This window comes from Ranitomeya imitator, chromosome 2 (assembly GCF_032444005.1).
Source record: "Ranitomeya imitator isolate aRanImi1 chromosome 2, aRanImi1.pri, whole genome shotgun sequence".
Lineage (NCBI taxonomy): Eukaryota > Metazoa > Chordata > Amphibia > Anura > Dendrobatidae > Ranitomeya > Ranitomeya imitator.
This window is the reverse complement of record NC_091283.1, coordinates 156,048,959-156,073,318: the sequence shown is the minus strand read 5'-3', so window position 1 is coordinate 156,073,318 and position 24,360 is coordinate 156,048,959. Positions and strand designations below refer to the sequence as shown.

Genomic DNA, 24,360 nt, shown 5'->3' with positions numbered 1-24,360 from the left:
TGGGAGGTGCCAGCGACGAGTGGGAGAAAAGCCCGCCGGGAAGGAAGGAAGGGGCGCAAACGGCTACAACTAGGCCGTACATAAGCCGGGGCCTAAATTAGTAGAAGAGGCCGTCAAGACGGGGGGGGGGGGGGGGGGGGGGGGGCGGTGCTGAGGCCTAAAATGCCGTGAAAAAAAACCTCCCTGAGCTCAACGATCCAGCCTCGGGTAACTGTCCCACAGGACTAAACTACCCATGTGCTTCCTGCAACAAGGGAAAACCCACCTAGAAGTATAGGGCTAACAGGTGCATCCTAACCTTCAGACCCCATGAAGAAAAGGACAGAGGGGAAAGTGGGGGAAGTACCTCTCCGTTCCTGCTGCAGTCAGGAACATGCTTTGACATCTGAGCCTCCTGGGAATGGGGGACGGCTATGCCTCCTGCATCCGACAGGCTCTAGTGGGTGAGTAGGAGATGGGTCAGGACCAAAATTTGGATCACCTAAACACTTCTTTTAGGGGCTGAGGGTCCTGCCAGCCAGACATATGAGGATACGGGGTCGCAGTACACGCCACCTGGTTGCTAGGGAATCCCCACATGTACTTATGCTGGCTAACAGATGTAAATCATTCAGCTGCGGCAAGAAATACTAAATCTCCGAGCACTAAAAAATACTCGGAGGACACCCGAAATCTCGAGTAATGAGTATATTCACTCATCACTAATGTTTAGTAAATGCACTCAATACTTGGTCGGGGCTCCTTTTGCATCCATTACTGCATCAATGCGGTGTGGCATGGAGGTGATTAGCCTGTGGCACTGCTGAGGTGTTATGGAAGCCCAGGTTGCTTTGATAGCAGCCTTCAGCTTTTCTGCATTGTTGGGTCTGGTGTCTCATCTTCCTCTTGACAATATTCCATAGATTCTCTATGGGGATAAGGTCAGGTGAGTTTGCTGGCCAATCAAAAACTTTGTCGGCAGAGGGAAGCATGAAGTGCTCTAAAATTTCCTGATAGACGGCAGCACCTTGATCTTGATAAAACACAGTGGACCTACACCAGCAAATGACATGGCTCCCAAACCATCACTGATTTTGGAAACTTGACACTAGACCTCAAGCAGCTTGGATTGTGGCCTCTCCACTCTTCCTCCAGACTCTGGGACCTTCATTTCCAAATGAAATGCAAAATTTACTTTAATCTAAAAACACCTTGGACCACTGAGCAACAGTCCAGTTGTTTTTCTCCTTGGCCCAGGTAAGACGCTTCTGGCGTTGTCTATTGGTCATGAGTGGCCTGACACAAGGAATGTGACACTTGTAGCCCATGTCCTGATTATGTCTGTGTGAATCTTCCCCAAATTTTTGAATGGCCTTTTCTTAATCCTTTCAAGGCTGCGGTTATCCCGGTTGCTTGTGCACCTTTTTCTACCACACTTTTTCCTTGCACTCACCTTTCCATTAATATGCTTGGATACAGCACTCTGTGAACAGCCAGCTTCTTTAGCAATGACCCTTTGTAGCTTACCCTCCTTGTGGGGTGTGTCAATGGCTGCCTTCTGGACATCTGTCAAGTCAGCAGTCTTCCCCATGATTATGGAGCTACTGAAAGACTAAGAGACCTTTTTAAAAGATTAGGAAGCCTTTGCAAGTGTTTTTAGTTAATTATTCTAAATTTCTGAGATTATGACTTTTGTGTTTTCATTGGCTGTAAGCCATAATCAACATTAACAGAAATAAACATTTGAAATAGATCACTCTAATGACTATATAATACACAAGATTCACTCTTTGTATTGAAGAACTGAAATAAATTAACTTTTGATGATATTCTAATTTTTTGAGAAGCTCCTGTATGTGAGAGTCCCCGTGACTGACTGTCTTATGGCTGTTAAACAGCCGGTTTCTTAGACAATCCCTGCAGGTGTTGCAGATGTCTAACAGCCACGTAGATTTGAACATTTTTTTTGAGCATGGTTAGCACACACGCATTGCTCAGATGACACCTGATCCGTGCACATTGGCTCATCACTAGTGTTCAGCTTTTTGCCATAATCCAATAAAAGAAGGACAATGTAAAACAGATGGTGAATTTTTCAATAGCATAACTAAGTGAATAATTTTGCAGCATTTTGTCTGCTCACACGACCCCCGACTGGTGTCATGGTGGGTCTGCTGATCCTAGGTGATTACACGCTTATGGCCCCTATACATACCCCCTAAGCAATGGTCCAGCGCACAAATGTAAGGAATGTAGAAAACCAAATTTGAGAAAAGCAGATTTTGCTTTATTATATTTTTTTTTTACATTTTTATTTAAATGAGAATTCTTCCAGATGATAAGAGCTAAGTACAATCACATCATATAAGGAGGGGGTGACCGAGAGAAAATGAAATGGAACTTGGTTGGAGATGGGGGGGGGGGGACATAAGGGGTTGGGGGGTGTTGGTCTGATCCCCAGTGGGTGACACTAGTGAGGTTTTATTCTGCTTTTGGGTCACTTAAAAAGATTTCTCTTTAATAGATTTTTAAAAAAATATAAAACACTTGGTATTGATCACCTCATCGTGGTCTCCTGCAGGGAACATCTGGGTTCAAAGTGACATTGGTGTTTGCTCTGCGTTGCGGACCCCCTCGGCTTACAAACCAATACACCGTTTTTTTGTCGTAAAACTATAGAAATATGATACGTGATTGCAAATTAATGAGTTCAAAGCGTACACCACTTCACCAGTGTGGCATGAAGGAGCCATTTACTAAAAGGCTAATGACAACATTACCCAGGCCGCCCCCATAGGGACATCCCCCCCATGCAGCGACATCAACCAGAGGGCCACCCACCCACACGTCACAAATACCCGGGGGGGAATGGCTGCCCCCACTGTGGATAGACGAGGTGCACGCTTTTTTTCTTTTTACGGAGGATTTGCTGTAGACTGCGCTCTCACAATGTAAATGCCTAAACAATAAACTAGGAGCAGCAACGACATCCAGCGAGGAGGTAAGTTATAATATATACAAGACATAGCACGGACTGAACCGGAAGCAAAGTAAAGCTGGTTCAGATAGTATTCAGTTTGCTACTACATACACACTGTACACTGCATATATACACAACCAGACTACGATTCTTATATCGAGCCAGAGCACGGGATGATTAGGGCCATGGGCGAATCTAAAGAAGGTTGCATATGGTGTTAGGGGACAGCCAATATCTGAGGGGTTTGCAAAATTCTTTACAAAAGCAGATTCTTTTAGCTCTGGCCTCACCCATGCAGAGCAACTACATAAAGGTTATAGACCCAGCACATGGACCAAATGGAGGCCTCTGTGCAACTCAGATCTCACAAAGGAGGCTAGGAACAGATGAGATGTCTGAGAGACATCTACGCAGTCAGCGATTAACATGGAAAGTAATGGGCGGTATTCCACATTGTGTCGTTCTACCAGCGCCTGCAAGAAATAGGTAGATGCGTGAACTACTGGGCAGACCCCGAGTATATTATACGCTATGCTTCTCTGGGAGGGAGAGACATAGTGGTCTGTTACTTGTGGTTCCTCAGCGGTGGCTTGCTGGCATCTATCATTTTGCACAGAGCCATTCTTGTCCACAGGAAGAGTCTGATATTGCACTTCAGACACATTCATAGCACTTAAAAATGGCAAGGTGTGGAATCACAGAGAATATTAGAAAGATGCGGGATTGGCTTATGAAGGGCACAGGGACCCGGTTATTGGAGCTGTCCAGATCGTGCAATGTGGATATGCTACTACAGGGAGAGAGGTCCAAACGGATACACCCCGCCTACACATACAGTATTGGCCCAGAACAAGAGCAACAATTATAGCTGTGGTTGGTGCTTTACACAATGCCCCCTATCACCCAACAATTTGTAACAGACAGGACAGGGATGATGGGGATTACAGTCTAGACCAGTGTTTCTTAATAGCCTCCAAAATGTCCTGTTTTCAGTATTTCCTTAGTATTACACAGGTGACATAATTATCAAGATAAAAAATTGCTGCAGGTTCTCTCACCTGTACAATACCAAGGAAATCTGGAAAATCTGATCTTTTGGGGGCCGTGAGGACTGGAGTTTGGTGCAGTAATCTCCAATTAAAACGATAAAAAAAAAACAAAAAAAAAAAACCATCTCCTCCAGCCTCATAACGATGCGCAGGGACAATTGGTCTCCATCATCACCAAGTGGAAGCGCAGCCATATATACACAGGTTCTGATAAACCAGGCTGCTGCCACCGCCATCAGACACCTACAGATGTAGGACTTAGAAGCTGGAATGATGAGACACCAACGTCACCAATACTGATCTAACCGATATCTTCAGCTCCATCAGAGCAAAGCACAAACCAATGGGCCCCACAGGGTGCCGGAAAATCAAAGGGCTGAACCGTGCGACAGTACAGTATCCGATCCACCAGACGCTACAAATGTCTAGTCTTTTCCATACTCCTAACTTCTGAATGAGGAGGGAAACCTTTTTTTGGATGAAAACATGCAGTTTACTGGTAATTTCAGGCAGGATTCCCTACAATGGGGAATTAGTGAGGGAGGCGGTGTGTGACATGACTCGCACGCAGAGATATTAAAGGTCCCGCTCCGCACCCTCAGACCTGCACTAGGTATAATATGGGAAATTAGTCTTGACCAGCATGCAGCACTCAGACATTTCCTCAAACGGTCCCAGTAAATAATCGACTGCAATGGATGGGCTATGTGCAGCAATAGTGGCGCTGGTGTGCAAGAACAGACGTACCCCTAACATCCAAGTCTTTAACTTATGGCTCGGCAGCTTCTGTAAAACTATCCCCCCCAACATGCTGGGCTTTGCAGTTTTGCAAAGCTGGAAAGCCGAAAGCTAGAAACCGCAGCAAACAGTTTGAGTCACTTCTGAGACGCAGGTGCTAGTGAGAGGAACTGTCATAGGACTAAATGCTTAACCCTGAAAATGGTGTTCATCAGCAATCACAGCCCAAAACCGAACAGATCCATCATGGAACACAAGGAAGGGGTTAAAAGTCATATATCCATTTATGTAGGGGAGAGAAAATTAAATAAGCATACAGTCGGGAAACGTGTCATTTAAAAACAGATTTCTGAAACGGGCGGCACAAATCCGCTGCTGTGCGTCAGTAACGAGGTGGAGATCGCGGACGGCGAGGTCACGTGATGGCAGACGGGGAAGCAGAAGTCAAGGCTTAACGCTCCTGTGTCAGTGGAGGAGTCTGTTCAGCAAGAAGTAAATGTACGGATGCAGATACAGGTAGTTTTTTTTTTTTCCCCCTCCTTGCAAGAATTCATGGAGGGGGTCGCCATCCACTGCCAGTCCGTGTGACTGTGGAAGTAACTCGGGAGGCTCTCAGCCGAGGGAGAATCCGGAAGAAAAAAAATGAGCAGGAGAAAACGGAGGTGAATGGGAAGCGATAAGAAGTAGGCATTTACAAAAAGAAAAAACGAAAACCGTGGCCCACTTCTCAGGCCGCACTCTCCTCCATTTTCGCCACTGAAGGCTTTATGGCCCTGTCCGAGCCGGCTTCATCTGACTGGCAGTGGGTTGATCAGGAAGATTGGGGGAAACCAGGCCGCACTTCTCAGTCCTCGGCTTTACCTGCTGAAAGACAAAGGAAAATGTCAGGTGGGTAAAAGCTTGAATGGCAATCTGGGCGGTAAGCAGACCCCAAACTTTGAGTGGGGGTCCAGGTAGAGGCTTAGCTGAGGGCAACAGATCTCCGCTTTCATGGAAATGCATTGCAATAAATGAGAAGTTCTGCAACTTTCCAAAAAAAAATGCTTTGGTTCAATTCCTAAAAATAGTCAAGATCCCCACTTGCTATACAAGAATGAGAGGAAACTAATGAACATCCCCGATACTTGCCACAGCTGAGAAGCTGCTACAGTTGCATCTAGCCTGAGCATTCGTAAACCAACAGGCCAAAGCCTTTACCTGCCCTGACACAATGTAACAAAATCCTAGGAGAAAGATTTGCGATGCTCCGGATGGATGCACTGACAACAAGCAGAGATCTTGACTACGGTGAGGTATTGGGACACATGGTATAAGGCCGCAGAGCCGACATTATGCAGTGATCAAGCCGGACTTCTACAGGACGAGGCCTCTGAGGCAGAACATCTAACGAGACACACGATGAGTAATGAAGAAGCCGATACGACAGTCACACAGCCACAAACACGTCACAATGACAGCAGACTATGCGGAGAAAGCGTGGGGACAACATCCCAGGAAGAGGGTCTCCTAATTACTACAAAAACTGCCGGAATATCTCCATGCAAAGCAGGCAGATATACGAACACTCGGCCTGGTCCATAAGGCTTTGTCCGCCAGGTATGTCGCTAGCAGCACGGGCCCCGTGTACCTCGTAGGATGGGCCCCCCAGTGATGGACAAAGCCTACACACTTAGAGGCGAGCACGGGCCACTTGATCACAGGGTTTTACCTGCTGAGGATAGTGTCCCAAGTTGGCAGATGGCCCCGCTCCTGGTGATTTTCCACTTGGGCTAGCTGAAGCTGGCCTTAAAATGAAAGGCAACCGGTTCAGAGAAGGTTAAGAGCAAAACCATAACTACTGGTGCCTGGAAAAGTATGGACTAATGGGAGGGAGAAAGATGGAGCGGACGTATAGAAATGTGCGACCTTAAAGACGCAGTGGAGGCAAATCCTGCCACATGCACCCGATGCCTGAAACCACTGCTTAATGCATGAGGAGAGGAGCAAAGAAAACTACAGAGGAGCCATGCATCAAAAATAGCAGCCGCACACATGACACACTGCTGAAAAACATGTCTGCACTCACTGTGTACATACATTACTGATCCTGTGTTACATCCTGTATTATACCCCAGAGCTGCACTCACTATTCTGCTGGTGCAGTCACTGTGTACATACATTACTGATCCTGAGTTACATCCTGTATTATACCCCAGAGCTGCACTCACTAGTCTGCTGGTGCAGTCACTGTGTACATACATTACTGATCCTGTGTTACATCCTGTATTATACCCCGGAGCTGCACTCACTATTCTGCTGGTGCAGTCACTGTGTACATACATTACTGATCCTGAGTTACATCCTGTATTATACTCCAGAGCTGAACTCACTATTCTGCTGGTGCAGTCACTGTGTACATGCATTACTGATCCCGAGTTACATCCTGTATTATACCCCAGAGCTGCACTCACTATTCTGCTGGTGCAGTCACTGTGTACATACATTACTGATCCTGTACTGATCCTGAGTTACATCCTGTATTATACCCCAGAGCTGCACTCACTGTTCTGCTGGTGCAGTCACTGTGTACATACATTACTAATCCTGTACTGATCCTGAGTTACATCCTGTATTATACTCCAGAGCTGCACTCACTATTCTGCTGGTGCAGTCACTGTGTACATACATTACTGATCCTGTACTGATCCTGAGTTACATCCTGTATTATACCCCAGAGCTGCACTCACTATTCTGCTGGTGCAGCCACTGTGTACATACATTACTGATCCTGAGTTACATCCTGTATTATAGTCCAGAGCTGCACTCACTATTCTGCTGGTGCAGTCACTGTCTACTTACATTACTGATCCTGAGTTACATCCCGTATTATAGTCCAGAGCTGCACTCACTATTCTGCTGGTGCAGTCACGGTGGACATACATTACATTACTGATCCTGAGTTACATTCTGTATTATACCCCAAAGCTGCGCTCACTGTTCTGCTTGAGGGCACAGAATCTTATTATAAACTATTGGTCATATTATAACTGACCTGCTAAAGCGGAAAAAACCAAACACCAGCCATTCCACATGGACCAAGTAATGAAGAATTAGAGCAGACAGATGAGCTTCTGCTGTGACAGTTCTCTCCCCCATGTGGGGGCGCAGTTACACACAAGGCAAGTGAGAGGTCCTGGGTCTTACCGGTAAGAGTGCTGTGCTTGCACAGAGGCGGCGGTCTGCATACTTTGCTTGCCTTCCGCGAAATGAAATCCCTTCATCTCCATCTGAGAGGACTGTAGTGGACACAATGAATACATGAGAATCGCACCAATATCTGGAGTGAGTGTGTTCACATTATAAATCATAATGATATAGATAGATAGAGATGATAGATAGGATATAGATAGATAGATAAGAGAGATAGATAGATAAGATAGAGATAGATAGAGAGATAAGATATAGATAGATAGATAATAATATAGATAGATATATATTATATATCTATAGATAGATAGATAGATAGAGCTGGATATACACATATACACATATACATACATGTGAAATTTCAGTATGAACTTAAAATACCCTCTAACCTTTTCAGCTGAACGTAAAGCGAGTCTCTAAACCTTTGCTTGCACCCGTCCAACTGTTCAATGTATCAGTACATTTTGCACAACTTGCTGTTCTCTAACAAGGAGCTTGATGGCAAAATCCACAATAGGTGTTTGATCCATGAATCGCTCAATACATTTCGGGGTTCAATTACAATTATTAAACAGTCCTCCTCTTCACGTTGTTCACATTTTGACATCATGAGACCAAGACGACACCTAACAACTGACCAGCAGGACGTCGCCATTGTGAGGCTTCAAGCAGAATGTTCTCTGACACAAGAGGCCACTGAGCCTGGAGAGTCACAGAGTCATCAGAAGGGTGTAAAAGATACAGAGAGACTGGAAAAGTCACAGAGAGGCAGAGAAGTGGAAGTCCTGTGGCCACATCCCACACTGACCGCTACATTGTGGACAATGCCGTCCAGAGCCGCATGATGAATGGCACACAACTCCAGGCACATGTATGGGAGGTGAGGGGCACCCAAGTGTCACATCAGACTATTTAAAACCATTTACATCAGCATAATATGCATGATAGACGACCAGCAGGGGTACAGGGTACCTGACCCCACCACCAGGCACAGGCGTCATCTACACTGGACGATGGATCAGGGGCCGTCAGTGCTGTTCACCAACAGAAGTGGATTGACGCCCAGCAGAAATTATGGCCACCAACGATGATGGACATGTCAAGTAGAGCTCTATGCATCAGCCACTGTTGTCACCAGATGAGCCTGTGGTGGTGGTGGTGTTACAGTGTGGGCAGGTGGTCTAGTCAGTAGAGGACTGGCCTACACTGTGAATACAGTACAGTGACCAGTCCCTACTACTTGGCTAACATCATTAATCCAGTCACTGTGCCTCTGCACGAACAGCACAGTCCTAATTACATCTTCATGGATGACAATGCTCCAGTTTATAGAGGTCGCATCACTAGGGAATGGCTGCTGAAGTCGGGAGGACCTCAAATACAGCAGCCTGCACTTTCTCCAGATCTGAATCCATAGAAAACCTATGGGATCAGCTGAGTCGCCATGTAGAGGCTCATGACTCTGTACCCCACAACCTCAATGACCCGAGGGCCGACTTTCAAGAAGACTGGGATGCCTCAGACAATAACTCGTGCACTTGTGAGGAGCAGGAGACGTCGTTGTCAAGATATAATGGATGCTCAAGGCCACACGACAAGTTACTGAGACATTGACATTTCTTGGGGTGTATACCACCACTGTTGTTGGCTTGATGATGAGGAAATCACCATTGCGGCTTCCATTTAAATGCTCAACTCATGAGGAAATATCACTGTAGCATGAACTTATGAGAATACATACATATATATATATTTTGTGTGGTTTTTATAACGATTCCCTCCCCACCTCATTTATAAGCACCATAAAAGCGCTCACTCACTTCTCGACTTGCGGTCAGGACTGAGGGTTGCATCCTCCGTGGAGCGCCCACCGGCATGTTCTGCCCCTGTGGGATCTGAATGGACTGCGGTAGAAGCATTGGCTGTGGTCCGGAGTTATACCGAGGCATCCCCAGCTGAGAGCCAGCCATGGGCATAGTTAGCTACAAGAGAGGGGTTTAGTGTGACATGTGCCAACATAGCTGAAATGAGGAGACTCCTCCGCGCTCACCTGTGTGAGAGGGGAGTCCATTATCTGCGAGGCCCCCATGCTAGCTGCCTGGTTCAGCTGACTCTCATACACAAGTTGCTGACTTCCGCCGAGAGGCTGATAAGGGGACGCCGGCTGCGTCTTCACCATCTCCAGAGGCTGCATTCCGGGAAACGGGGAGTACTGGGGCTTCAGTCCGGTGCCACTGGTCAGAACCATGGCACTGGGCTGGGACAAGCTGGGGTGCATGTACACCTGGGACCTGGAGACACGATACGCACAGTGTGGGACATGCAGAATATTAGACAGAGGTGACAGGACCGGGCCATACACAGGCCGGCTGCAGGCATTACCTAAAGGGCTGCATGGAGCTGTACATGTCTTGTGACTGGGACACAGGAAGTCCTCCTCTCATGCTCAACTGAGCCTGCGCTTGCAGTGATGTGTGGATAGACATGGGAATCTGCTGGGCGGCTGCGGCCTGTCAGAAAGCACAGAAAAAGCAAATGCAAAATCCTGTATACACCACAAAGGAGTAAATGCACCCCGACATTGTAGCAATAAGGATTCCTGGCAGGACAGTGCCACACACCCCACCTGCCTCATGATGGATAGATCACAAGGTGTTAAATAATCCCTCTAGCTGCAGGACTTGCATCTACGTTATCCAATACCATGAAGGACCCCATCCTGAGCTCTGATGGATGTCAGCCCAGTTTACTACAGGAAGTTTATGGATCCCATCATTGCGCATTATGCATCAGCCTCTCAGACACAAAATGTCCTCAGTTCTCTTTTGAGTACGCAGTAAAGAATCAGCAGGATCTATTGAAACATCATGGAGGCTGAGCATCTCCAAGTGGAAGAAGCAATGGACAGTACAGACCTGTTGGTATCCTTGCTGCTGAGGTATTGTCTGCTGGACGAGGCGCGGCTGCCCTGCAAACATGTGACTTTCCAGGTAGAGAGGGGGAATGTGGTTACCTAAAAAAAAAAAAAAAAAAAAAAAAATGCAGAAAGACAGAAGAGAAGAAATCCTGAGAGCAATAATCCTGTGATCAGAAGATCAAAAAGAGCTGTCCATTACTGGACAGCCTCTTTTTGGTGGATCCAGGGAAGTGAATATAATATTCACATCCTGGTCCGGTGCCACATTCCCTACTGGTCTGCAGGGATCAACAACCAGTGGGAAAGTGAAAAGTGCACCAGCGTTAGCATACCACACAAAAAATGAGAACGCTGCAGCCGATCAGTGGATGCCAACTACAGAGGATGTGCCACCAGGCTAGGAGATTTTTTTGTTTTCACCTCCCTGACCTGATAGTCGTAAAATACCCCCAAAAAATAAAATAATATAATTCCCATTACAGTCTCTCAGTAAACAAATCTCCTCAGGTCCCTTCTGAGTACGAGGAGAAGGGTCAGAAGGATCTATTGGAGCATCACAGAAACCGAATATCATCATCAGCACAATATAAAGCCTGATGCAGGGTAACATCCCGCTATCTCCACTCACACCCAGAGCTGCATTCAAAAGTGGTCCCCCCTGAGACTGTGTAATGACCCATCAGCCTACAGCAGAGTGTAAAATTCTGAACCAGCCAATCTGCTTCATAGCGCGCAGAATTATGAATGCAGCTCTAGATATGGACTGAAAATAAGCACTTCAAGCAAAAGGAGAAAAAAAAAAAAAAAAAAAGGATACCTGGCAAAGAAGCTGATGGGGCCACAGAGGCAACAGGCATGGGAGGCATCGACACCCCCCCAAAGGAGCTGTAATTGACACCTGTAGAAGTTCCCACACTGGAGGTCGGCTGTATCCCTGAGCTGGGGCCGGCAGGGGAGCTCTGCTCCGGCAAACTGGGCGAGTTCTCCCAGGCCTTGCGGGCAGACTCCATCTGCAGGTTACAGAGGAAATAAATTAATCCCAATACGGGAACCCCCAAAGTCACTTATAGGGAGCCATCAGAAAGAGATGGAATGAAATCTATAGGCTTTATGATCCTGCAGGTGAATCGGTCTGCTCCCACCAGAGAGTTGTGCGCAGACAGGGGTGGTGGGAATTTAGTCACACGGAGGGGCCTTTTATCTTTACCTTCAGTGTGAGGTCGGCAGTGGGGTATGACATGGGGTTTAGTCCCATCCCTTGCTGGAGGTGATGGTCTCTTCTCAGCATGGGTATAGACTGTGATAGACCAGCCTGCAATAAGAAGAAAACAGTAAGTTCAATATCATTTAAAGCAGGGGTCCCCAACTCCAGTCCTCAAGGCCCACCAACATGTCATGTTTTCAGGATTTCCTTAGTCTTGCCCAGGTAATAATTGCATCACCTGTGCAATGCAAAGGAAATCCTGAAAACATGACCTGTTGGTGGGAATTGAGGACTGGAGTTGAGGACCCCTGATTTAAAGTATTCCCATCACTGGAGTATTTATCATTACAGATGTAATAAATGCAGTACAATACTCAGCATCAGCTCCGCTGTCTACACTCCCCTCCGCCTGTACATGGAGAGATCTGGAGTCGTCACCCAGGGGCTGCAGCAAGTATTGCAAAGCAATGGATCCAACATAAAGACCCCATTATTATCACGACAGGGGGTTCCTGACCTCAATGTCTCAAGTGTAAAGGCAAGATGAATGATATATTCACCTTGTTCACTAGAGCATCCTGAAGTTTGGCAACAGAACTAGCAGAAGGTCCAGGAGAAGTTCCAGGGGGTAATGAGTAATCTGCATCCTGTGCAGGGGAAAAAAAAAAAAAAAAAAAAAACACAAATAAAAAAATGAATGTTTATTTTTACAAATTGATAAAAGAGAAAAATACAACTAGAAGTCATTCAGGATGGAAGCGGCGGCAGCAGCAGGAGGGGCAAGTTTGCTAGGAAAGGATAGCAAGACAATCCTCACTTTTGCGCTTACTCCAAATTCAATAGGAGGCACGGGAAGAACAGAATCCACGTGGATCTCGACAGTATTTACAGGCGGCAGGCTGCCCTCTAATCGCTCCGCTCCTTCTGAACCTTTCCTGTTCTTTAGAGAGCGCTCGTTGCCAATGGGACCTGGCTTGTGTTCCTTGTTCATTCCAGAACTGGAATCTGGCTCCTGCAAGAGAAAAGGCACGAGGTAAGCAAATAGTGTAGACCGAGGAGAAGAGAACCCACATCCAGAACATGGGAGAATTACGAAAACTGACAGATTCTTGTTCACTAAACCGGTAGCGGCAGGACAATGGCGGTGCAGCATCCTACTGATGGACCCACTAAAAAGTTCTCTACCGGCACAGCACATTTAGAAGTCTAGTTCATCGTACTAAGATGGAACACACCTTCTTTTCTGACGATTTTTGACCCAGCTCTTTAGGACACTCTGATTTCGTCTCAACCATGACGGCACCATTCAGCTCCTCTGGTTTCATTGTCCCATATGGAGAGCTACGCTGTGAGGAAGTGGCGGACGATTCTCGAGATTCGGCACTGAGGTCAATGCCGCTGTCACCCTGGCTGCCTTTGAATCCCTACGAATAACGTCACAAGATAGACTACATGAAGTCTGCAGGACGATTGCTGGGTCCTGTAAGTCTAGGATTGTTGTAGGAGACTAGGGGAGGGGGTGAATGACCATCCCTGTGTGCTGCAATCCCAAGGCCAATGAGGAGGAGCAGTCTCTCAGTACATACGTCTCCTCACTTCCCTTCTATTGAGTACATGGTGAAGGGTCGGCAGGATCTATTGGAACATCATAGAGACCAAAGCAAGTAATTACAGGGATGAATGCATGTCCAGAAGCCAGAAATCTCACCTCAGAGGGCGCAGACTCTGTACTGAAACTGCTGCCAGGCTTACCCCAGGAATCACTTCCCGACTGGACGGAGATGTCTAGAAAGGAGAACAAATTATTGTCATGGCACTTAAGATCAGGAATTACATTTTGATGCATGGGTTTTGCAGCATTTGTTGCATTCACCTCAATGGCAAACTATGCAGTCTACTTCACAAGTTCCCTTTAATTCATGGGTACTGTCAGCAAGAGTCCCCACGACATGCTCCAGATCTACAGATTATATGAGTTAAGGACCATTACTAACTTTGACTGCCGCTTTCCCAGATCTCTTTCCCAGGAACATCGGTTTGATCCATGCACATGCTGTTCTGCTTTTTGGCAAAGCGAGGAGGGATCCTTGATTGTATGCTGCTGCTTTTGGTGGGCACCTATACAGCAGAGCAGACAGATTGAGATATCCTGTAAAGTCCTATGGAATACACTAGAGACACAAATCTCTCACCTGCACCATCTGATCTTTTTTCCTACGATCTTTATCCAGAGCTCGTCGTGGTTTATTGGTCATGTCTGAATAAGGCTCTCCACCCAGATCAACATCATCCTCAATAACGGAGTCTGGAGGCAGCAGCAACATTAATGACAAATCTCATATTGTCTGCAAGTCACACAGAACAAAGATCATATCTACCTCCATATTTCAGTTCAAAGGCAGTCATAGTTTCCGATTTCTCGCCCACTTTTAGCCCTGCCGGCCTGGAATCTCGCTCTGACTTCTTGCATTCTGCGATATCGCACTGAGAAGACCTTTCTAACCCATAGCGGTGGTGGCTGCCATCTTGTGTGTAAGAGTCTTCAGAGCAGCGACTTTAAGGATAGAAGGGGGGAAAAAAAAATGTAAGAAGGAAGCAGAGCTAAGCGCCATCATCCATCCGATATTTGTGTCCTGTGGCCATGCGATAAATGTTTAATACCCCTTTAATAATCTGTCTGGGGAGTTGAGAAATGTCAACTGTACGAAACCCAACTTCACCTAACCCCCACTAACACCATCTGGCTTTGTAGACCCAGTTTACCTGGTCTTCCCAGAAGATGGGTTTTGCTGATAGTCCCGAGAGCTCCCTCCGACCCTTGATGGCTTCTCATCATACCCAGAAGATTCTGCCTTGCGTCGGTCCACTAGGGGTCTTTGGCTGGAGAAGCTCCTTTTGGACAGTTCTCTTTTCTCGGAAAAGCAGTTTCCGGAAAGATTTCCATCCCCATCCACCTCTCCAGGCCTCTTCTCGCTGAAGTCACTGCTCTCTGATGCAGTTTCCCAATCCTCGTTCACATGTTCTGAGTTGTGGTAACAGTGGTCAGGAGAACGCCTGGCAGGTGGCCCCGATCTTTCGGTAAGCGGCATCCTTGGACGGGTCTGCCAGTGCTCATGGCTGTTCATAATGCTCCCAATCTCCTCACTGCTCCAGTGCCCGGCAGATTCCCTCTCCTGCCTGAGGCGTCGAAATCTTGGGGGTTTATCTTGACGAGGAGGTCGTCTCCTCACAAATGATCTTTTATCCAGACTCTCCCGATCTGAATATTCGTCTTGGAAAAATGTCCGTCGATCATCTCCTTGGGTTTCATCGAATCCTCTCCTGTGATGGAAGGAGTCGGAGTAGCTGTAGTCATTTCCATGCTCTCTGTCGGCATTATGCCGCATGACATAGGAGTCTGAGGGTATGCTATACTCTTGCCAGTTCGACCCCCCAGACTTGGCACTCCAGTGTGAAGACTCCTTGGATATGAAGGGCCGCCTGCTATAACTGTTGCTAAGTCTGGGAGGAAGAGACCTCCCAAAAGCCCTCGGGGCCCTGGATTTAGAGTCTATACTATTCGACTCGTCAGAGTAATTTCTATTGGAGCGCCAGGAATCTTGGAAGTCTCCTTTCCTCGTGTCATCGGCTTCTCTTTCCACAATGCTTTCGTTTTCTGACCCCCGCTGACGTCTGCGTTTGGGGAGCTCCTCATATTCGGACCCTTCACTGTGCGTTTCACTAACACCGCGCCTTCGGGGGACCCTATTTCGGAAATCCTCAGTGGGGTTAAATTCTCGGAGCCCTCTGCCTCTGTTAACCCTCTGACCATTATAAGGGCCGGTCGAACCTCGGCCTCGGAACGTAAAGTCTCTGAACCCTCTGCCTCTTCCACGGCCATGGGTTCTACCCCCAAAAGCCTGCTCTTCATCAATAAATATCCAGTTGCTCCTTTTGGTTTGGGAAGCTGTGTTTGATTCACGAGTAGATGACTTCATGCCCCATGCTTTCTCCACCTTCTCTTGGGGATTTTTTTCCGAATCGTTGACAGTAAGTTGTGGCTTCTCCTCAGTTGTAGAGCTTGACGAGGAGCTTATAGGAGCAGGCTCCAGCTTTGCTGTGCTCTCAGGCTTTGCCAGAAGCTTCTCCTTTATGGTTTTTACTGGCTCCTTGGATTCAAGTTTGCTTTTCTCCAGCTCCTTCTCCTCCACCTTAAGCGCTTTGAGCACCGGTTTCTTTATAGGACCAGTGCGACGACTCCTTCCCAGGTGCTCAGAGTGTGCCTGTGGGGAGTTGGTGGTGGACTCATTCCTCCAGTCTGCACCACCAGTAGAGTCCTGGCTGCCTCGGTCTTCCTTCCTCCATGCTTCACAACCCACATTCTGCTCTTCCTTATCTTCTTCTGCACTACTTGAGGTATCAGAGGACTTCTGATGGTGCACGTACCCCCAGCCATTAAACTGAGGCTTCTTCTCATTCATAAACTCTGACGATCTACACTGCGCGCAGCTCATCGGAGCCCGACTGACAGCAGAATCTGCGGCACTTTCTAGATGCGGGTATGAACAGTCCTGGCCTCGTGGGGAGATGCAGCTACTGAAGTTTCCTGCAGACTTCTCATAACTGCCAGTGAGATATTCCTCGCCTCTTTCTGCTAAAGCTTCTTGGTGGGCATGCACTGCATCTGACCTCTCCCTTGAGGAGCAGTAAGACATTTCATTTCTTAAAGGGGAAAAAAAAAAAAAATTATTCATATTTACATCCCAAGTAACACAGACAATATTTCAAGAGACATCCATGAGCAAAAAAAAAAAAAAAAAGGGATGCATGCGAGGATTCTCCTTTTTAATGACAGCAAGCAGGGGGTCTTGAAATTAAAGAATGGCAACACAAAGTCCCACAGGAATATGAAGAACTTCCACTATGCAATAAATGTCTCATCATGATTATTACGCTGCACATACATCTCACATCTAACCTGTTAACAGCTATATACATGCATAAATGACAATTTTATTTATATAGCACCAACATATTCCACAGCACTTTACAATTAAGCAAGGAGACAACTCACAAAGCAAAACATAGTTGACCAGTTACAGGAGGAGTGAGGTCCTCAAATGTCAGATTCTGGGGAGGTTTTTAACCCCTTAGTGACAGAGCCAAATTTTTGAAATCTGACCAGTGTTATTTTATCTGGTAATAACTCTGCAACGCTTCAACAAATCCCAGTGATTTTGAGATTATTTTTTCATGACACATTATACTTTATGATAATGGTAAATTTAGGTCAATAAGTTTTGTGTTTATTTATTAAAAATATCAAAAATAACAAATCTACCTTATATAAATGGAACTATACCCCCCTTATAAAGAATTTCCAACGAGACCTGACTAAATGGTCGTCATTGACACTTTCATGGTTAGGCAGAATAAATGCCATAAAAATGGTCTCCCTCCCAAGGTTCCTATACCTGTTCCGCTCCCTCCCCATTCCAGTCCCATCGAGAGTATTACACGATATACATTCTATGGTTTCTAAATTTATATGGCAAGGGAAAAAACCTAGGATCAAACAACAGATCATGTTAATTCACCGGAAAAAAGGAGGATTCTCCTTACCCAATTTCATACATTATTTCAAAGCGGCCCAAATTGCCCAACTAACTAGAATTTGCACAACCGTTGATAAACCTAGATGGGTCCAGTTGGAGTCATTTCTATTGAAACCTTACTCACTGATGGGCCTACTGTGGACTGAAGCTAAGCTCCCTAAATATATCACTAATTTGTCGCCTTTTGCGGCTCAGTCTCTGCTCCTCTGGAGAAAGGAGAGATTTAAGAATGAGCTACAAACCAAGAACACGCCACTAAATTCATTATTTTGCAACCCGGTCTTCCCCCCGGGTCTTGACCCCCAGTCCTTCTCTTGGTGGAATCTAAGAGGAATAACCACAATAAAACACCTCTGCTCCCCGTTAAACATAGTCCTATCTAAACAAGAGTTCATTCAAAAATATGATCCGCCAGTTAGAGAAGCATTCCGTATTAACCAAATCTTTGATTTTGCTAGAAAATATGTATCGAGTGGGAAACCTTTCCGACTCACTGGATTTGAACAAAAATGTTCTACTGACCCATTGGGTGGGGGGGCCATCTCTTACTTATACTCTTCCTTTGCTAACATACAGGAAGAGAAAAAGCTTAAATTTATGCAACAGTGGGAGGAGGACCTGGGGTTTGATATCTCGCTGGGGGAGTGGCAGAGCTGTTGTAATGCCTTATCAAGAGGCTCCCACCAGGTGTCTCTGGTTGAGACTTCCCTCAGAGTTCTACATAGAACATACCTAGTTCCCACGAGGCTGCATGCCATATATCCTCAAGTCTCCGACAAATGTTTTAGGGGCTGTGACGCACATGGAGATATGGTACACATTTGGTGGACCTGCCCGGTGGTATCTGACCTTTGGCAGGAGGTAAAGCTTTTGGTAGACAGGATGTATGGAAAAGAGACATCAATGAACCCATTGACCTTCCTTCTAGGACTAAAACCGCAGGGTTTGTCCAAAAATCTACACAGACTGGTGGTACTGTTGGGAATGGCGACCAAAATACATATAGCATCAAAATGGAGGTCTCCTACGCTCTCGGTATCTCAGGTCAAAGATAGAATGAACACTATCATGATATATGAACGCATCCAGGCAACGAGGACTGATGGCTGGAACTCCTTCTTTCAAATCTGGACGCCATGGCTGGAACTATTTCCGGATGATCGAGTGAAGTTGGCTCTCACCCTTTCCCCGTGAGGCACTAACTCCTTTCTGCCTCTGCGGAGGAATGAAAACACCTGATATAGCTGGTGTTGAAGTCTGTCTGATGATTGTTGTTGCGAAAAAATATTTCGTAATTTTATAGAGAGGTTATATATTGTTCATGATTCTGAGCATAACCCCCTTTGTGTCTGTCTTGTCCTCGTCTTGTCTTAAGTTACTCAACATTAATAACTCCTTCTTACAACACCACGATACTGTTGATATTTGTATGATTTATGTACATTTGATACTCCTATGTTGGGAGATTTTTGTGATATCTTTCAAATAAAAATTATTGAAACAAAAAAAAAAAATATCAAAAATTTGAGAAAAATGTAAAAAAATTAGCAATTTTCTAAATTTGAATGATTATCCCTTTAATCCAGATGGTCATACCACAGGAAAACATTAATAAATAACATTTCCCTCATGTTTGCTTTACATCAGCACCATTTGTAAAATGTTTTTATTTCTTTAGCATTTTGGGAGGTTTCAAAATGTAGCAGCAATTTTTCATTTTTTCAAGGAAATTTACAACATTTATTTTTTTAGGGACCTATCCATGTTTGAAGTGACTTTAGGGGTCCTATATATTGGGAAACCCCCAAACATGATACCATTTTCAAAACAGCACCCCTAGACAAATTGAAAACTGCTGTCAGGTAGTTTATTAACCCTTCAGGTGCTTTACAGGAATTAATGCAAAGTGGTATGACAGAAATGAAAATGTGTATTTTTACCACCTAAATGTCTCTAACTTCTGAACAGATTACTACAGCCGTCAGACTCTAAGGCCGCGATTTGGTCGTGAATTGCCATGGCAAACATCAGGACCACAAAATCATGATCTGAGGGCACAAGTTTGGACAAAGAGGTAGCCCCCACACTGTTAACCATTCATAATGATGTAGTCACTATTGACAGCAGCATCTAAGGGGTTAAACAGATATGGACGGTGCAAACACTGATCATCGCTGATGCAGCAAGTTGTCAGCTATAATGTACAGCGGACAGCTGCTGGATTGTCACCTGTATGAGGCCATTCTCTTATATCTAAGGTCAGTTAAAAGACGTATTGGCTGTCATTAAGGAGATGGAGGTAACATGAGTGAGTGTTACCTGTTAGGGTAAGTTCACAATAGGCTTTTTTTCAACAGCAAAACCTGATTTGAAGCAGGTTTTCCTTGGGGGGGGGGGGGGGGGGTGGTTTGGCAGCGTTTTTTTTATGCATTTTTCGCATGCTAGATTTGTCTCTTGTGCATGCTGATTAGTGTTGAAAAAAAAAAAAAGTCCTATCCCATAGAATCAGGTTTTGGCACAAAAAAAGCAGCAAAAGACGATACCTGCGTTTTTTTCACCACCCATTCAAGTCAATGGAAAAACCGCTGAAAGAAGTGACATGCTCTATGTACTCCCAAAACATGCAAAGCACAAAATCTTGATGACAAAAAAAAAAAAAAAAACAATGCGTGTGCATAGGCTTTGGTGGTACTGTAAAACAACTGAAAATTAGATTTAAAAAAAGCATTATAAAAACGCAACAAAAAATCTCCGTGTGAACTTAGCCAAAAAGACAACTAATGGATATTTAGGTCTTCTCAGCAGCTATAATTTGTGGCATTTCCTGATGAAGCAGAGTCTCAGTACTTCGAAACGCATTCAATAAAACCAAATTTCATTTTAACACGCCCAAATCTTCAGTTATTAAGCAGAGCAGAATAAATCAACGTTTATCCCATTTTTTTCCAGCAACTATAATTGAATGTTGTAGAGGGGGGGAGGAGAGGGGAGGGAGTTTTGTTCTGAATTTTGATTTCTGGATTTTTTTTGGGAAAATATTAATAAAAAGTTATCAGATTCAAAAAAAGAGAGATGATACTGGAAACCAAATCCGTGGATTGATCGTCCAATAGGGGTTCGTCCAATAGGGGTGGTGTATATAGAGAAGAGGACTGAGATTAAGTAACCTTTATAATAAAGAGGAAGATTAAAGGAATAAGAACCTGCAAAAAAAAAAAAAAAACACGGAGGGGTCAGAGAGGTAGGAGGAGAACCAGGAGAGAACGGTGTCCCTGAGGTCGATAGAGAGGAGTATATCCACTGTGTCCAATGCTGCAGAGAGATCCAGGAGAACCAGCAGGGACCATTAGATTTAGGTGGTAGATCACTAGAGACTTTAGGGAGGGCAGAATCAGTAGAGAGTGTAAAGAGCAGAAACTGGATTGTAAAGGGTGAAGAACAGAGTGATCTGAGAGATAGCGGATTAGATAGGAGCAGACCTGGCGTTCTAGGAGTTTAGAGATGAAGGGAAGGTGAGACATGTCTATACTTAACAGCGAACTTCTGGTCAAGGGATGGTTTTTATTTTTTTGTCTTTTTTTTTAGTAGAGGGATTATGATGGCATGCTTGAATGAAGAGGGCAGTTACCAGAAGAAAGACTGTCAATATTTTAGTTAGGTAGGTAATCACAGCCGGGGTGAAAGACAAAGATGTGAGGGAATAAGGTCATTGATGCATGATGTAGGGAGAGAAGAAGCCAAGAGCCTGGTAACTTCTTCTGCAACAGGTTCAACAGTGAGCTTGAGGTGCGAGAGGAAAAGAGATCTAGGCTCTGATGGGACTGTATGAAAATGTCCTGACATATGGTTGATTTTTTCTAGGAAACAAGTGACCAGATCATTAGTGCTGAGGGACAATATTTTGTTGTACCCAGATACCTGCTGTATCCAGCATCTGCAGCACTTTCCACTGGCTTCTGGGGAGGCAGGCAGTAGGCTTTGCTTTGCAGGTGCACATAGCTGTCCTGGCTCCATGCCGACATCGGTTCAGCAGATGGAGGCCGGCAATCTGATGGCTGGCAATCGTCTGGCTGGCAGCTTCCACCCACGGATTCCTGCTGGATCATGTGCTTCATCACTCCTAGCCAGAAAACAAGTTTATTTAGCAAGCAACACTAAGAGTTTGTCCAGGTACCGGGAACCATAAAACCATGCTTTCTAATCCAGATATTGACCGGTTCTCAATGCTGCAGAGCAAACAGAAAATATGACCTGCTGATGCTCATGTGCCCCAATGCACAGGATAAATCCACAATTATTGTGCCCTTGTGATCTTTACATCAACCCACAGTGATTCTGCCCAATGGCACAGATACACCAGGCTGGTAGAGCTGGTGCAATCAGAGCACTAACCTGGTGGATGTATAGAGGAAGGATAGAAATCAACAGCAGTGCGACCCTGCGTCATCCGGGGATCCATATATGATGGCATCATCATCCAGCGAGGGTCAAACCCCAACATCTGGGGGTGATGGGAATAGAAAGGGCGCGTGTGGTTGGTGTGGGTAGATGCCATGTAGGCTTGCTGTTGCTGCTGCCATTGTTGCATCTTATACAACTGCTCCTAAGGACACAAGAGCGCAAGGCAATATATCAGAAGGAATTGATAGACAGACTTCATCAACAGCCAGAGCTGCATTTAGAATTCTGCAAGCATCAAAAGTTTAAAAACGTATTATAGCCATCTCCAAAATCCTGTCCTAATATGCAGTAGTTGTATGTTAATATTAGCAAAAACCTTCAATTCTATATGTAGTTTACTTCTGCTGATTTGCTATGTCGCTAAGGCTTCTTTCACACTTGCGTTGGTACGCGGCCGTCATTAAGAGTCGGCGCGACGTACCGACGGACGTTGTGAAACTTCGGCACAACGTGGGCAGCAGATGCAGTTTTTCAACGCATCCGCTGCCCATTGTAAAGTCCCGGGGAGGAGGGGGGCGAACTTCCGGCCGCGTAGGAAATGGCGGATGTGACGTACGAAAAAATGTTCCCTTGAACGTTCTCGTGACGACGGTCCGCCAAAACACAACGCATCCAGTGCACGACTAGCGCAACGTATAGCCATACGTCGCGATCCATCGGCAATACAAGTCTATGGGGAAAAAAAGGCATCCTGCGGGCACATTTGCAGGATGCGTTTTTTTTAAAAAAAATGACGCATTGCGACGGATCTAAAACGACGCAAGTGTGAAAGTAGCCTTACCCTATGTGCATGTAGTGACAGTTAGCAATTCCCTGCACATGGGGTACGCGACCATAGCAACTAAGAACTGTACTACATTTATAATTGGAGGCATTTGCTAATACTATTATAACACCTACAACATACTGGATAGTGTCTTGGAGTTGGGAACCCCCCGTGAAAATAAATTTCTCAGCATTCAGTGCCAGCCAAGAGCTTGCACTGGTAAAGCGGAGTAATCCAATTATGCATGGACAACCAGGGCTGAGGAGTCTGTTAGCCAAACATCAGACTCCTTAATTTCCCTGAATCCGACCCCACAGCATTGGTCACTACTGAGCCTGTACATAAAGTACTGCACAGATTCATCTCATCTACAACTCCACAGAACTGGTCACTACTGAGCGTGTGCATGAAGTGCAGCACTGATTCATCTCACCTCCGACCCCACAGCACTGGTCACTAATGAGCATGTGCATAAAGTGCAGCACAGATTCATCTCATCTAAAAGCCCAGATCAATAGATCAGGAACAGAACAGACATTTATAGGACATTTCATAACTTTCCCAAATTATGAGGAAAATATACAGCATATCCTGCATTGTACTACTGTACCCAATGGATTATATATTTTAGGAGTCTGTCCATTTTATACCAACTCCACAATCCGGTGGACAGCTACCCCATGCAATATAGGAGCTCAGAGTCTATGGCTACGCATAGCAGCAAGAATGATGACCATTTCCAAAAAAAAAATAGCCTAATACAAAGTGAAGCTCTGAGGTAGAAGACTATCAGAAACGTTCTAGTGATCACAGATTTCTCCCCCCCATTACCTGTTGCTGTCTTTGGAACCTCGGTGGGATCAGTTTTTGATGTTTGCTGAAATCCTGCACTGGAGACATGGATTCTCTGCAGTCATCCTCACTGCTGCTCTCGCCTCGTGGAGCTACTGTAGGCTCCTCATCTAAATACTCAGAGGGAGATTCCTGGGAAAACTCTAGAAGAAGAGTAAAACCCACGAATAACAATGTAAGAATATTGACCACTCTCCTCCCTCAGTAAGGCTTGTTTCACATTTGCGGACGAGGGCTTTGCAGAGGGCTGCGTAGTTCCTCCATTAAGCCTCACCTCTTCTTTCAGCTCGGCCTACGTCGGCATGCGTCCTGTGTACCCCATCTTTAACACTGGGTACGCAGGCCATGCGGATGCCTCCGCATGCGTCATTTTGTTTATGCGCCAACTGCAACAAAATGCAACATGTTGCGTTCGACACAGGTTGGCACAGCGTCAAAACGAAGGATGCGGAGGCATCCGCATGGCCTGCGTACCCAATGTTAAAGATAGGGTACACAGGACGCATGCCGACGTAGGCGGAGCTGAAGGAAAAGGCGTGGCAGTGGGCAGGGCTTAACGGAGGAACTACGCAGCCCTCCACAAAGCCCTCGTCCGCAAATGTGAAAGTAGCCTAAGGGAACAGCTATGTAACAT

At 45.6% G+C, this 24,360-nt stretch overlaps 1 protein-coding gene and 3 non-coding genes across 16 annotated transcripts in view; all 4 read right to left on the bottom strand.

The window, feature by feature from the left end:
* Window positions 1-2,244: 2,244 nt before the first annotated feature.
* The window catches only part of PRRC2B (proline rich coiled-coil 2B), a 71,791-nt gene continuing 49,675 nt past the window's right edge, over window positions 2,245-24,360 (bottom strand). For 4 of the 13 annotated variants that reach the window (XM_069747550.1, XM_069747547.1, XM_069747549.1 and 1 more), the window contains exons 13-32: window positions 23,706-23,869; window positions 22,040-22,250; window positions 21,566-21,767; window positions 14,817-16,754; window positions 14,432-14,607; window positions 14,246-14,358; window positions 14,048-14,171; window positions 13,762-13,838; window positions 13,289-13,477; window positions 12,871-13,065; window positions 12,614-12,700; window positions 12,057-12,161; window positions 11,667-11,859; window positions 10,848-10,945; window positions 10,315-10,442; window positions 9,983-10,223; window positions 9,753-9,914; window positions 7,930-8,021; window positions 6,455-6,530; window positions 2,245-5,610 (exon numbers count right to left, since the gene is read on the bottom strand). In XM_069747550.1, the coding sequence (XP_069603651.1) occupies window positions 5,512-5,610; window positions 6,455-6,530; window positions 7,930-8,021; window positions 9,753-9,914; window positions 9,983-10,223; window positions 10,315-10,442; window positions 10,848-10,945; window positions 11,667-11,859; window positions 12,057-12,161; window positions 12,614-12,700; window positions 12,871-13,065; window positions 13,289-13,477; window positions 13,762-13,838; window positions 14,048-14,171; window positions 14,246-14,358; window positions 14,432-14,607; window positions 14,817-16,754; window positions 21,566-21,767; window positions 22,040-22,250; window positions 23,706-23,869 (4,670 nt within the window). In that variant the 3' untranslated portion in view covers window positions 2,245-5,511. The remainder of the gene's footprint in view (window positions 5,611-6,454; window positions 6,531-7,929; window positions 8,022-9,752; window positions 9,915-9,982; window positions 10,224-10,314; window positions 10,443-10,847; window positions 10,946-11,666; window positions 11,860-12,056; window positions 12,162-12,613; window positions 12,701-12,870; window positions 13,066-13,288; window positions 13,478-13,761; window positions 13,839-14,047; window positions 14,172-14,245; window positions 14,359-14,431; window positions 14,608-14,816; window positions 16,755-21,565; window positions 21,768-22,039; window positions 22,251-23,705; window positions 23,870-24,360) is intronic. The other 9 variants (XM_069747552.1, XM_069747558.1, XM_069747551.1 and 6 more) reach the window with 5 other exon arrangements.
* On the bottom strand, window positions 10,726-10,806 carry LOC138668319 (small nucleolar RNA SNORD62). The gene has a single exon (XR_011319145.1). It is a non-coding gene; the product is annotated as a small nucleolar RNA SNORD62 (small nucleolar RNA).
* On the bottom strand, window positions 11,332-11,412 carry LOC138668318 (small nucleolar RNA SNORD62). Its single transcript, XR_011319144.1, has one exon. It is a non-coding gene; the product is annotated as a small nucleolar RNA SNORD62 (small nucleolar RNA).
* LOC138668317 (small nucleolar RNA SNORD62) lies at window positions 13,625-13,708 on the bottom strand. The gene has a single exon (XR_011319143.1). It is a non-coding gene; the product is annotated as a small nucleolar RNA SNORD62 (small nucleolar RNA).